The sequence below is a fragment of the Eumetopias jubatus genome, unplaced genomic scaffold (assembly GCF_037043125.1).
Source record: "Eumetopias jubatus isolate StellerSeaLion01/CBP00866 unplaced genomic scaffold, mEumJub1_p1.0 scaffold_7, whole genome shotgun sequence".
Taxonomy (NCBI): domain Eukaryota; kingdom Metazoa; phylum Chordata; class Mammalia; order Carnivora; family Otariidae; genus Eumetopias; species Eumetopias jubatus.
The window spans coordinates 122,488,158-122,502,850 of NW_028274813.1; the positions used below are offsets into that span (position 1 = coordinate 122,488,158).

Here is a 14,693-nt window from a genome sequence, read left to right on the forward strand (position 1 = left end):
ATGAAGCAACATTGTCTTCCCCTCCCCGACGCACCGTATTTCTCACTCCCTAGAGATGGCTCCTTTCCACCACTTTAATCTCTTTGGTATATCCATGTTATTTCATGCTTGTTTTGTTCTGGATTTTTAGTGTTAGGTATTACCTGATGACATCCTACCGTGGAGGATCAGGTTACGGCTCTCTTTCACCTCTCCCCAAACCCCACCCACCTACACACACATTTCCTCCTCATTCATACTGTGCTTTGTTATAATTTTGATGAAAGCAATAGTCAGTGTTTAGTGTTTTCCCGGTTACGATAGCCAGAGTTGAACCATTTAATATTCCACGAAATAACAAAATGAAAAATATTTTTCTCCTGGGAGTTGATGGATGTTTTACTCTGTGAGTCTGGTTTTCTATGTGTGTATCGCTTGTCCTATCGCCACCTCTTGGAGTTGGGTAGATCTCCTCTCAATACGTTTAAAAACAAGCCCTCTGGGGACACCTGGGTGGCTCAGCTGTTAGGCGTCTGCCTTCGGCTCAGGTCGTGATCCCAGGGTCCTGGGGTCGAGCCCCGCGTCGGGCTCCCTGCTCCGCGGGAAGCCTGCCTCTCCCTCTGCCACTCCCCCTGCTTGTGTTCCCTCTCTCGCTGTGTCTCTCTCTGTCAAAAGATAAATAAAAAATCTTTAAAAAAAAAAAAAAAAAACAAGCCCTCCATGGGCACCTGGGTGGCTCAGTTGGTTAAGCATCTGGCTTCAGCTCAGGTCATGATCCCAGGGTCGTGGGATCGAGCCCCCGTGTAGCATTGGACTCCGTGCTCAGCGGGGAGTCTGCTTCTCCCTCTCCGCCTGCCCGTGTGCTCTCTCTCTCTCTCAAATAAATAAATAGAATCTTTAAAACAAAACAAAACAAGGGGGGAAAAAAAAGCCCTCCAGTAGATTTCCAGCAAAGAGTGCATGTGGCCTGGCATGACTCAACTATGTCTTCCTTCTACCCATCATTTAACTCATAATTGGCCAGACACAGAATTCAAATCTGAAATAATTTTCTCTTAAAATTTTGAAGGTATTAATTCTTTGCCTTTTAGTTTCTAGAGTTGCTACTAAGAAATCCAGTGCCATTCCAATTTTTAATACTTTGAACAAAATGTACTTTTTTCCCTCTGGAGGCTTGTAGGATCTTCTTTTTGTTCCCCAGAGTTCCAAAACTTCAGGGTCACATGAGTCTGGATGTTTGGTGGGTTTCCTCAATCTGGAAACTCCTGTCATCCTTCATTTCTGGGAAATCTTCATTAATTACTTCCTGGATGGTTTCTTCCCTTTGATTTCTCTGTGCTCTCTTTCTGGAACTCGTATTCTGTGAATGTTGGACTGCCTGTACATTTCCTCTCATACCCTATTTTTTCCATTCTTCTCTTTTCTCTCATCTTTTTTCACCCTGCTTTCTGGGAGAGCTTCTCACCTTTATCATCCTGCTGTTATGTCGAGTTTTCCTTTCTGCTCTCATACTTTTAAATTGCCAAGAATTCTCTTTTATCCTCCAAGTGAGTGTTCCTTTTTATAGCACTGTACTCATCCTATGGATGCAGTATCATTTTTTCGTCTCTCTGAGGTTTTCAGGGGTAATTTTCATTCTGGTTTCTTTTTATTTTTTGTAACAAGTTTTCCAAGTTGCATAAAAGTAAGAGAATATGATGGAATGAATCTTTCTATACCTGTCATCCAGCCTCAACCATTATCATTTTTTTAAAGATTTTATTTATTTATTTGAGAGAGATAGAGAGAGAGAGAGCGAGCATGAGCAGGGTGAAGGGCAGAGGGAGAAGCAGACTCCTCACTGAGCAGGGAGCCCGATGCGGGACTCGATCCCAGGACTCCAGGATCACGACCTGAGCCGAAGGCAGACGCTTAACGACTGAGCCACCCAGGCGCCCACAATTATCAATCATCATTTTTGTAATCTTATTTCATCCACATCCCTACTTTGAAAAAATATGTATATAGAGATACACATTGCAAATATTTTATTATGTATTTTTAACAGGTAAGGATTTGTTATAGACTAAATAGTATAATGATAATTTTGATTTTTTTAAAAAGATTTTTATTTATTTACTTATTTACTTTTGTGAGAGAGAGAAAGCATGAGCGGGGGGCGGGGAGAGGGAGAAGCAGACTCCCCACTGAGCAGGGAGCCAGATGCAGGACTCGATCCCAGGACACTGGGATCACGACCTAAGCTGAAAGCTTAACCTACTGAGCCACCCAGGGACCTGATAATTTTGCTTTTCATGACGACTTCTTCCTGCACAGACCTCTCCAAGTTTCTTTTTTTTGTACGTCTGCCTTGGTCTCTGATTTCTATGCAGATGCTTTCCTCACAGTCTGGTGATCTTCGGTGCTCCGCTCATCTTTAAGAACAGGACACAGAAACACCACGTAGACGGGTGGGCTTGTTGAGCATGGTCCTCACTGTACACTGATCCAGCTCGGCCATTTCCCTGGGGAGCCTCTGGTGCCCCAAGTTTCAGAGTTGTCTCTCGGGCTGGTCAGATCCCCAGAGGGCACTGGCGCATACCTAGACTCCAGCCTCCTGCGAGTCAGGTTGGGAAAGAAAGGTGGAGGCCTCAGGATTCAGTGGTGAGCTCTGTTGCACGCTGCGTTTCCAGTGAAGCGCCTCACCCGCTGGGCTTGCTGTGTCCTGCCCGCAGACCCTCAGCTCTGCCCTCTTGCCGCCCCCAGGCTCGCCACGGGCAAGGGCTGTGAAGCCTCACCGCACCTCCTCCCGGCTCTTCAGCCCGCCCTGTCCGCCCCGGGACGGGAGTCCGGTTGCCTCCTGGTTTACCCCCCAGCCGCCTCTTGTCTTTCCCAGCGCCACTCACCCAGCCCCGGCTTGGCCGTTGCTTTTCATTTTCCAAACCGTGCTGCCACTTTCTTCCTTCCCATGATCTCTGTCCTTGTGCTGTTTATTAGCATTTTAGTCTTACTTATTTTCAAAGTGTTGTTCATTAATATCTCCTGTTGTTTAATGTTGTTTTAGTTGTTTTTAATCGAGGTTTGGGAGACAGTAGGGCTAACTAAGTTCTTTTTTTTTTTTTTTTCTTCAGTCTTCCATCTTAAACCAGACGTTACGGCTTTAAAAAAACAAACATGATTTTCACGGAGGTCACTGGCTAAATTGACGGGTGTTTTTGTTTTGTTTTTTTTAAGACAATAGAAATTGTCATTGAATGGGAAATGTCTGCTGAGGAAGTGAGATTTAAGATCACTTCGAAAGAGCAGAAGTAAGAAGTAGGCTTCGGGGAGCATCGCACAGAGTACCCCGGGGAAGAAGGGCTCAGGCTTTTCCCTCACTTTGACACCTCCTAATCTTAAAGGACTTACCACTTAGAAACGCCAGTCGAAGCTGATTAGTGGCTTTGTTTTACAGATGGTGTCCTCAGATCGAAGCCCACTTTCCTTCCTGCCCACAGAAGCTCAAGCTCAAGTGTCCCCACCGCCCCCCTACCCCGCCCCCCAGGACCTCTCCCAGCCTCGCCTACAGCAGCCCCCTGCCCAGGAGCCTCCTGCTCAGCAGCCCCAGGCCGCCTCATCCCTGCCTCCGTCCGGCTTCCCGCTCCTCATGGCCCAGGTGGGTCCTAGCGGGGACCCCGGTCACAAGGGAACACTTACTTGCCCCAAGTTCCGAGCTAAACGTTCCCTTCCTTATTCCCTGAAGGGTTCATCTTTGACCAGCTTCTTCCCAGATGTGAGCTTTGACCAGCAGTCCATGAGGCCAGGCCCAGCCTTCCCTCAACAGGTGAGCGAACATCCCTCTTCCTCGGGGCAGGACTTGCACTGTTCAGGCTGCTCAGGGCGTAGAACCCACCACACCAAATAGACTAGGTACCCCATCGCCCGGATTTCAGGTGGGCTCAGCCGCTAAGGGAGCCTGCAGTCTCCCCTAGCCCCCAAGTGCCGGTGCTGGCTGCCTTATTTGGTGTCAGGGCTCTGCAGAGGAACTCTTTGAACAAGTGGTAGAAGATTTCTGATGACAGTCTAGTTCTAGAACTGTGGAATGGCTCAGACAGAAGGGACCACCACAGTCCACTGGTCTGTCCTGCGGAGGAGACTGAGACGCAGGAGGGGTTGGGCCCACGGGCCTGGCTGCCGGAGCCGGCCCAGTGTGGCTTCCCAGGGGAGCTTGGTCCAGCCGGGGCCAGACGTCCCTCCCTCAGGTACTTTCATTCAACCCCTTCCTTTGGCTTTTTAGGTTCTCCCTAACATGGACCATTTAAAATATCTCTAGATGTTATAGTGTCCATTGAGTATGGATTGGGCTCTAGGATGGATTAAGGAGAGAAGGAAGGAGTTTGAGCATTTTACAGATCTTAATAATAATTACAACGGTAAAAGAAATAAAGACAGAGGTTTCCTGAGTGGGCCGTGGTGAAGACTCATGGCATAAACCAGTAGTCCCTGCCTCTCATTTTCTGAAGAAGTCCGTTGAGTTTAGATGAGTCAGTATCTCCCTGAAAGATGGTAGAAATGCCTGCTTTTGAAAGGTTAAAAAAAGAGTTTGGAGTATTAATTTCTGGAAAGGCACCTAAGATAGGCCCCAGTCCTCACCAGTCGTCCCAGAGGCTGTCTCACGGAGAGGGGACTGCCTGAGGTTCCTCCCTCTGAGCGTAAGAAGGAAGGGGCCCCCCTGCCTCATTTTTCTAGAAACCAAAGGGCAGAAGAGCCCCTTGGTCATATCACTTCCTTGGTTATAGAAGGAGCCTTTGAAGGGTTCCCACAGACGGTGTTTCCAAAGGCCTCGGTGTGGCTGGGAAGGAGGGGGGTGTGGGACCAGAGGGGCCACAGAGACCGTGACCGTTGGTGCCTCTTCAGGTGGTTTAGTGGGCCGGGCTGTGTGTGAGCGGGGACGAGTCACCCACACGGTGGGCCTCGGGGAGCCCTCCTCCACCCCAGCGCCTGCCTGCCTGAGAGGAATATTCTGTGCGGGATCCTGGAGAGAAGGGACCCAGGACAGTTCCATGCATGTTGCATTCTTCACTCCTCGAAAGCAGAGATCGTTCCTTACGGTGTGACCTCTGATGCTTCCAGGTGCCTCTGGTGCAGCAAGGTCTCCGAGAACCGCAGGACTCATTTCATCTGAGACCAAACCTGTATTCCAACTGCGGGGGTTTCCCCAACGCCATCCTGACAGGTGAGTGTGGGCCACTCCTCAGCTCTACTGTACTGTTTGTGTTTTGCTGCGTTTTTACAGATGCCATTGTAAGAGAGTTTAAACATCATATAAAGCAAAGAAATGAAAGTCCCCCAGCTCAAGTTTAGCTTTTCAAAAGGCAGGCGATCCCTGTCCTGGCGGGGACGCCGGGAGTTGGGGCGGGGGGGGGGGACGCGGGCCGTCGCTGTCCTGGCTGGAAGATGACAGTGCCGGCGTTTGCGGGGATGTCGTCTGTTGTACATGCCTCCTAACCTGCACCGTTTCCCCCTCTTGCTGCTCCTTCCAGAAGACTCGAGTACCAGCCTGTTCAAAGACCTCAGCAGTGCGCTGGCGGGCATGCCCGAGGTCGGCCTGAACATGGACACTCCATTTCCATTGGAAGAAGAGCTCCAGATTGAACCCCTGAGCCTGGACGGACTCAACATGTTAAGTGACTCCAGCATGGGCCTGCTTGACCCCTCTGTGGAAGAGACGTTTCGAGCCGACCGACTGTGAGCAGAATGGAATGGGCCAGGAGCGTTTATTGCTGCAGGAGCGGTGCTAGAATGGCAGGGCACGGAGCCAGCTACACCCCCAGGGCTTGAGTGATCTCGGGCTCCTGACACGGAAGGAGCCAAGTCCGTGGCTCCTAGCTCTCCGACGAGGCCCCATCTCACACCCCATGGCTCACTGCCGACAGCGGAGCTGTGCCCTGGCCCTCGGGCAAGCGGGCTGCTTTCGGAGCTTCCGATGACTCCCTCGTCACCGGGACCAGGACATCCTTTCCTTGGCCGTCTAGTCCGTCGATGTGTAAAAGTAGAGCAGAACCGTGGAACAGGCCGCGGTAGTGTTGTGAGGCGCTCAGAACCACTGATCTTAGTCCACACTGAAGAGAGGGCCTGGCCTGCGAGGCAGGGAGGGGCTGCAGGCCTTCGGGAGTTGGCTCAGCTTCGAGCAGCGGTACCACAGCACCACGGTGTGTCCTCCGCTGCCGCCGGCCTGGCTCGGCAGCTGCCCGCCGCTGACCACACGTGCCAGGATCGCCCAGGTGCCTTAATTCCAGTATGAAGAATTTTTACCACGATTTCAAGAACTGATTTGAGTTAAGCAAACTGAACGCTCATTTGTTTTCTCCCGAGTATGTAATCTCCTTTCTGCTGCTTCAGTACACCTTTTCCTGTGGACGAGGGGAAAGGAGGACCGTTTTATTCAGTCACTGAAAAAAAAACAACAACCAGTCCCCCGGTGATGGACGAGCCTGAAGAGAAAAGGGCTTCCTCTCGATGGGGGTGGGGTGGGGGGGGGGTGGGAAGAGAGGAAGGCCGTAGGTTTCTCGCAGACCGGCGATGTCTTCCAGATGAGCTCCAGACCAGCGTAGGCCTCCCTCTCCACAGGCCGGCTGCGGGGATGCTGGGGTCCGGGTCAGACCCTCCGGCCGCCGAGCAGCGGCGGGGGGAGCTGTTTCTCTGTGCAGCAGGAGTGTTCATGTAGCCCCGCTAGACCGGAAGCTCCTTGAGCGCAGGGACTGTGCCTTATTCGCTACCAAACCCCAAGCGCCTAACAAGTGCGGGCACTGGGTAGGTGCTGTGTTACTGCGCCCTGAAGGCGTGAATGAACAAACGGGAGAAATGAATGAATGAATCTGCCTGGCTGCAAGGCAGTCTAATCTTTAGCTAGCCCCATTCCTTGCCAAATCTCAGAGCTTTAGCTTTTCTAACACTTGTGCCTGTGGTTAAGCTAGGCATGCACTTTAATACGCTTCTAACACTAGGTGACCAACTCCACGGTGAGACCGGGCCCCCGTCTCCTCAAGGGCATGCTCCAGAACAGGCGGGTGGAAACTGTCTTCTGAGCACCTCTGGGGAGGGGTCTGGGCAGTGGGGCGGGATGTGGGCACGGGGAGGACAGGAGCGCTCAGGGAGAGATGAAAGACGCTGGAACTTTTGCCCAGACAGCCACTGCCCTTCCAGAAGACACCAGGAGTGTGGCTGAAGGTCACTAGACTCCCCTGCCCAAAGAAGCAAGGCTCTACCGCACAGGTCTGAATCAGACGCGACGGCGCCCCATGGCAAGAAGAGTCTGGAACGGGATTCTGGGCTCTTAACCTCTCCAGACCTCATCCCATTCCCGTCTGCAGAGGGATCACTTTATCTCCAGTCTCCCAAAGAACCCCGATGGCACACCACTGCAGCTTCCTCTGGGGCCCAAGTCCTCAGCCTCACAGTAGCCCCGAATCTCTGCTGTTGAATCCAGCCGGGGTCCTCGCCTGAGCTCCAAGCCCTGGTCCCAGTGAAACTTTCAAATCCCTTTATCCTGAGGATCTCGGGAGGGGCGTGACTCGTTCAAGTACAAGCCCGTTCCTTGTGGTGGTACACAGCTCCCCGGTGTGCCAAAGGAAGTCAGCTAGCTCCATGCTGCCTTTCCTGGGTCGGAGGCCCCCCCAAATCTGACCTGGCCTTTCACACAGGGAATGGTGCTGATGTTAGGAGTTTGGTTTTGTGTTTTTGTTTTTTTTTTTAAGTGGCCGTCTCAGCATAACCCACTTGTTGCGCAGTGCCTTACCCGGGGTGGGGGTCCAGCTCTGTCTGCACAGCAGTCCTGCTTACAGCAGGGGGCCCGGGACCTTACGTGATGAAGTACGCTGCCCCCGGGGCAGTCTCCCGGTGACTCGTGGAGATGGAGGCTCCCGGGAACAGTGACTTGTCCAGGGGGATTATAATGATGACAATAAGGTTTAGCACTGAATTAAATCTGTCCTTAGGTCCACCAGTCCAGTCTTTTCCTGTGAAAAGGTTTTGGGCATTATCCAACCCACTTTGCTTACATGGCGTCAAGGACACCCGTGGGCAGGTGTCACTCTGACCCCCAGCGGGTACGTCTGCCTTCACGGCTACCTTTGCAACAAACCCGGCGTGGTCCTCGGCATCTGAAGCGGCTGCAGGCATCAGAATAAATGATCTTCTGCTCTTTCGTCTCGTGACAGGAAATCGACGGCCGCACCACTGTCATTTACTAAGCAGTTAAACAGTATCGAACTAAAAACCTATCTGTGTTCCATTTTTTTTTTTTTTTTTTTTCTGTACCGTTGTGGTTTTTAGGACACACAGTGTTAGGAGAAAATTTTTCTGATCAACGCCAAGACCACCATAAATTCTCCTCTGTCGTGTTTCATCTCTCCTCAGGCTACTGTACAGTAGCCGAGCTGAAGCCCTGTGTACGCTAGTCCGTATCCCAGCCCGCGTACCCGACGCTGTCCCCGGCTCGCTCTGCTTGGCTCCGTTACGCACAGGTGGTTCCTTCGCTCCGCGGTGGGACCGTCACGGCAACTAATCAGACTTCCCGCCAGTGTCCTAACTCCCGGGTCCCTTGTCAAAAAAATATTTAAAGATTGGAATTTGTATAAAGTCGCTTCCAAGTTTTATAATACGTCGTTTTACATCTTTCGTAATTAAAAGCAGCACAGTAAGGTCGTATCTGCACTTGGTGTTTTTCGTCAGCCTCCGGAGAGAGGGACCGGTGGCACGCCGTCCGCCTCCCCCCCCCCCGACCCCCCCACCCCCCCTCCCACCCCCGCAGCGCGGCTTGGCCTGCAGGCAGGCTTCCGGGCCCCGGGCTCTGGCGGCCCGTCCAGCGCTGCTAGTACACGCGCCGTTGGGCCCGCACCCGAGAGACTGGAGCGGGACATTGGGGCCCAGGGTTCCTTCAAAGCCAGGGAGACCAAGGACAGAGGGCAGCCCGGCAGCGCCTCACTGCCTGCCACCCGCTGGCAGGCCCCTGCCCCGGCCCTCACCTCCCACACCTCCCGCTCTGAGCTTCGGGCCACAGGTGCGCCTTCCCCAGCGCTCTGCTCCCGCGTCCCGGCCTCCAGCCGCCCCCTCTTCGCCAAGGGCTTTGGCGCCGTTTTCCGCCCCAGGCCTGCCCCCTGCACAGGGTTCCCAGGCCTGTCTCCCCCTGCCCCCCAACAGCCGTGTCACACCCAGGATTGTCACAAAGGTGGCTGTTCCAGCGTCTTACTCAGAAATCCCATCTCCGACCCCAACTTCCTGAGCCACCGTGTCTCCTCGGGTCCACACACACCCTGTTCTCTGACCCCACAGAGAGTTCTATCCCTGGTCCCTGCTTGCTGCCTCCCTGTCGTCTCCTGGCTTCCCTCCCTGTCCTGGCCTCGTCCGCTGGGCCGGCGGCCTCCACGAGCATGGTCACAGCCCTCCTCCGACCCTCTGCCTTGCCCTGCTGGGAGCTCCGCGGGAGGAAACCAGCAACCCCAGGTCTGCTGACCTGACCCTCTCCTGCCGCGTGGGGTGCTCCAGACCTTTCCTCTCCAGAAGCCTTCGTTTCTCTCCTCAGGCCCAGAAATTCCTCACTCACCACGGCTGTGACTGACCCACTCTTCCTGTGAGGAAGCCCTGCCTACCCCCGCCTCATCCCTCTCCGTGGTCCTCCCCGTCAGCCCGCCCTCCGTGGTCCTCCCCATCAGCCCAGTTCTCCGTGGTCCTCCCCGTCAGCCCGCCCTCCGTGGCCCTCCCCGTCAGCCCAGCCCTCCGTGGTCCTCCCCGTCAGCCCGCTCTCCGTGGTCCTCCCCGTCAGCCCGCCCTCCGTGGTCCTCCCCGTCAGCCCGCCCTCCGTGGTCCTCCCCGTCAGCCCAGTTCTCCGTGGTCCTCCCCGTCAGCCCAGTTCTCCGTGGTCCTCCCCGTCAGCCCGCCCTCCGTGGTCCTCCCCGTCAGCCCGCTCTCTGTGGTCCTCCCCGTCAGCCCACACATATGCCTTGTCGCCTCCTTGCTAAGAACAAACAGAGGCAAACAAGCCTTCCTCAACCCGGCTTCTCCTTGGACCACAACCTTCTCTGCTTCCCCTCCTGAAAGAGTTGCTCGTGTTCCACTCATTCCCCGCTCTTCGCATCCACAGCCCCGGCTGCAAACCCCTCTGCCCAACCCACCCCCGGGGGCCCCTCCAGTCCCTCTCCTCCTGGCCCTTCCCTGACCCTCGAGCCCGTGGCCACTCACTTTCCGCTCCTTGGCTCCAGTAAACCCCCTTCTTGTGCCCTCAGGTCACACGTCCATCTCCTCTGCGTATCCTCCTCATTTTCTTCGGATCAACCGTCCAGTCCTCCAAGTTGACGACCCTCACCTTCAGCCTCCTACCCCATCTGCCTGTTAGCTCAGGTTCACCCGCACTCCATCCCATGCCGCCTGCTGCCCTTGTCCTTTGTAGATCTCTGTGCACCAGCAAGCGCTCAGAATCAGCCTTCGACACCCACCTTCCCCACGGGGCTCTAGCCCGCGAGGACGGGGGCCATGGCTGCGCACTTGAAGTCTGTATCTCCGAGCCGGGCGTGTAGGCGCTCAGTGAATATTCTCAAACTGCCCACTCCTGCGTGCTCCCTCTCAGACCACAGCCTCCGCCCTGACACAAAAGCTGGACGTGAGCCAGCCTGCACCCTCGTCCCCCTTCACTGCTCAGAGCCAGCCCGAGTCCCAGGGCTGTCTCAGCCCCCATTCCCTCTCTGCTCAGCCTGGCAGGGGCTTCCCGTCTGGCTGCCTCCTCATCTCCAGCTCCGTGACACAGCCCCTACCTGCCCTCAGAAATCAAAAGTGACGGATTTTGCTTTTATCTGTGTGCCTCAGTGTTCCTATCTATGAAATGGGACAATAAGCACCCCCCCCACACACACACACACACCCCACCATTTCATAGCGCTGTGGAGGGTATAATGAACTCACACAATTAAAGGACCTGGAATTGTGCCCAGCACATGGTAAACATTCAATAAATGTCAATTATTGTATTACTTGTTGCGCGACTATGCTGTCCTTCCAAAGACAGGAGGCACAAATCTTTAGTAGTACTGAACCTGTATAATGCTTGCTTTGAAATACCAAATCTTAGGACAGAGAGGAATGTTTTAAACTGATCTTACGTACAGCCTGTTAGCCCAATGAATGCGGTACCCTTTGCAAGTATGGAAATGAGGATTTTATAATAAGCCTGTCACATGTGACCGTGTCCCAGTGTGGACACTAGATGGAGCTGAGACCACATGCGTGGCTGTTCGGACCCAGAAACAGGGGAGAGAGCCACCTGACCCTCTTACATGGAGCCTTCAGACCGGGCTGGAGGCGGTGCTGGTTCAAACTGGATCCCCAGTTGGAAGAGTACACTAAGAAGTCTGTCTAGTGGCCCCTCAGCCGCGGACGACAGACACTGCAACATCACATGTCCCTCACAGCCACCTGAGAGTAAGGCAGGGCAAGGGTGACTTCCTGGGTTTAGAGGAAGACGCAGCCCCGGAGAGGCTCGGCCACCTGCTCCGAGCCCAGGGCCCAGGGCCTCCCTGTGGCCGTGCACGCGGAGCTCCAGGAGTCGCGGGGACCTCGCCCTCCCGAGGGGACCTCGCAGCGGGGGGTGGGGGTGGCCCCGCCCCCGCCTGCCCCAGGGACAACTCCTACCCTCTCTGTGGCGGGGAGCTCAGAGGGCATTCCCCCGCCCCCACCATGGCAGGATTGTCTCTTTTCCAGAAATGTGTTGTTTTTTAAGGCTCTGCTTGTATAACAGTCGTGCCCACTCATTATAAGAAACTCATGTAACACTGAAGAGTACAAACAGAAAACGTCCAAGTGGTTCCGAAAGCCAGCACCCCCAGAAACGCTGACGGAGACCCCTTTCCGTGTCCATCTTCCGAGAGAAGGACGGGTAGATGGATGGAGAAAGCTTTCCAAGAAAAGGGCTCTCATACAATACATGCTCTTCTGGGAAAAGTACTTAAATTTCACAGAAGGAAAGGAAGCCTAGATGTAACCAAAGAAATTGCCCGGCTGCAAATAATTGTGCTTCTTATGTTTCTAAATTATTTCCCTAGAAGGAAAGAAAAATACCGAGAGGCTGGATTCCTTTCTTGAAGCATGTTTCCACGGTAGATGGCATCTCTTGACAGCCCGTGATTTAGGATGAGGAAATGAGCTCACCCACTTCCCATCCCCTCCCCCCTCCCAGAAGCCGTGACTTCTTATTTTTACATTGTCAAGGTTTGTGCTGTGTGCATCCTGTCCTGAAACCATCCTTCCCACCATTGTCTGGCCCAGTTCCGTGTGCTCATGGGTCCTCCGCTCCCTGCCAGCGCTTTTCAAATGGCCTTCCCAGTCCCGCTCCTGAGTTCGCTTTATTTTGGTGGTGCTCCTGCTGGCCTGACTTGGCCTTCACGGAGTCCCTTCCCTGAGGGCTGTGTTCGTCCCAGCCTCAGGGTTGGAGCCTCTGGGCTGCAGGACTGGAGACCTGAACTCTGTAATGGGGGCAGGTGGGCTATAACATCGGCTGATTTATGCTGGGTGAAACTGGCACAGTTCCCCAGTGTGGGAACAGCCACTACACTTTCCATCGTGACTCCTTGCCGAAAACCGAGTCTTGAACTTGATACGTAGCTGAAGTTTCAGACTCTGGAAATGAGGGAAATGACGGGTGGGTGGGGGTGGGGAGAGTACTGTGTTCAAGGAGAGCACATGCCAGGCTTCTAGCCCAGGGGACCTCCATGACCACGCTTCCCATCGCTACCCCCACCCCCGTCCTTCCAACCCTTTGACAGCCGTGCCCTAGCCTATCTTCACTTGGGAAAAATCCAGCTTCTCCTTTAAGGCCTAGGTCAAATGACACCTCCTCTGTGAAGCCTTCTGGGAAGCTTGGATTATTATTTGGCAAGTACATAGTTCCTTCCGCTTCCATTGCGGGAGGAGTATACCTCCAGCCCCTTTGGCCAATGAGATGTTTGGAGACTGGGCTGGAGCAGAGCCTTGACATGGGCTTGGTGGGACAGCATGCCCTCTACTTGGGCTGCTGTCATTGCTGTGGGCACAGTCTCTCCCTGCATTGTCCAGTGGGTCCACAAGAATGAGATAAGGCAGATCTCAACCAAACCCCTGCCCAGGAGCCAATCTAGCTGCCCAGCTGAAGTTGGCAGGGCTGCCCCAGTCAATCTGCAGACACGGGAGTCAGAAGTAAATGCTGCTAACGGAAGCCATTGAATGATGGCGTCATTTGTTACGGAGCATTGTTGTGATAGCTGACTGATACACCTTCTCTGTCCATTTCCTCTTTCCTACTTTGTCCCACAGATTCACTTTACTAGCCATAGGGCTGATTTTGTTGTAGAGTCTGCCTTCCCTCTTGTCTGTGAGAAACTTGAGGTGAGGACTGTGTCTTAACCAGTTCAGACAACCCAGTGCCCAACTAAATGGCACCCAAAGTCATCATCTCCATCGGCACCCTCTCCAGGACAGCTCAGTCTGAGTGGAGAGCCCCAGGCCTCTGCCTCTAGGACACATCTGTAAATTTGGACAAGAAGATTCAGAAGCCCCAACCTTTGGTAACCACTGTGGGGTGGGGCGGGGGGTGGGGGAACACTCAGAGCGCAGCTGCCCTTCCCGGGAGTATTGGGACCACACGGCTCCTTTCATAGTCAGGCTCACGAAGGGAAACAGGGAGAAGATCTGGTCAGTTCATATTAGAGAGGTGGGGACAGAGAGAATATAAACAAAGAGCCTTGGAGTCATAGAAATCGCGGAAGGCCAGTTTGCAAAGGCGCCCAAATATCCAGGGGGCAGTGATGGCCACCCCACTAACATAATGGAGGTCTGCCCCAGGAGAGTGAGCACGGGAGCCAGAGTTCTGGGCTAGTGAGGGGCAGCTATAGACCCAGTTTTCCATGCTCTGCCCACCAGCATCTTGCTAGGATAATCTAGGTTCCAGCTAGCCTAGTTTCCTTAAAAGTTGTCATCCAAACCAGAACACTTGGTGAGAGTGAAAGGAGGTGCTGTTAGGAATTGTGCCGGGACAAAGCCTTCACGCGGGCTTGGTGGCAGAGCATGCCCACTCCTTGGGCATAAACAGGGCCTGGCGCGAAGAGACGTATGGTCAGCCTGGGCATGAGGAACAGGATCTACAGGTGGTATCGCCACGTTTGAGACTGATGTTCTGGGGAACACGCTGAGGAAGACATGGAAGCAGGAAGGGATGGGCGAGGGCAGGGTGCAGGGGAGACTTCGAGACTTGGAAAAGAACCAAATGGAGAGACGGGGAAGGGATGGCTCAAAAACCGAGAAAGAGGGGTGCCCCGGGGGGGCTCAGTCCCTTAAGTATCCAGCTCTTGATTTCGGCTCAGGTCACCATCTCGGGGTCCCGGGATCCAGCCCTGTGTGGGGCTCTGTGCTGGGTGTGGAGCCTGCTTGAGATTCTCTCCCTCGCCCTCTGCCCTTCCCCCCCCCCCCCCCCCCGCCCCGGGCTCCCCTCCCCGGCCCCTCCCCCACGAGCGCTCTCTGTCACTCTCTACAAAAACAAAACAAAACAAGAGAAACAGCACAAGGAGAGGCCGAGAAGGCACCCAGCGTTTCCGACGTGCCCGTGGGCCCAGGCTCAAGGAAGCCCGAGAGATGCCTCTGACCGATCGTATTATTATGACATCCATTGATGACCAGCGTTAATGTAAGTATGTGACTGCCCACGAAGCCACACCTGAACTTGAACGCGAAGCGGA

At 54.1% G+C, this 14,693-nt stretch overlaps 1 protein-coding gene across 5 annotated transcripts in view; it reads left to right on the forward strand.

The window, feature by feature from the left end:
* Positions 1 to 8,646, forward strand: part of CRTC3 (CREB regulated transcription coactivator 3) — a 98,713-nt gene extending 90,067 nt beyond the window's left edge. For 3 of the 5 annotated variants that reach the window (XM_088024932.1, XM_088024934.1, XM_028122153.2), the window contains 4 exons: positions 3,413 to 3,613; positions 3,701 to 3,781; positions 5,071 to 5,173; positions 5,481 to 8,646. In XM_088024932.1, the coding sequence (XP_087881058.1) occupies positions 3,413 to 3,613; positions 3,701 to 3,781; positions 5,071 to 5,173; positions 5,481 to 5,689 (594 nt within the window). In that variant the 3' untranslated portion in view covers positions 5,690 to 8,646. The remainder of the gene's footprint in view (positions 1 to 3,412; positions 3,614 to 3,700; positions 3,782 to 5,070; positions 5,174 to 5,480) is intronic. The other 2 variants (XM_088024933.1, XM_088024935.1) reach the window with 1 other exon arrangement.
* Positions 8,647 to 14,693: the final 6,047 nt, after the last annotated feature.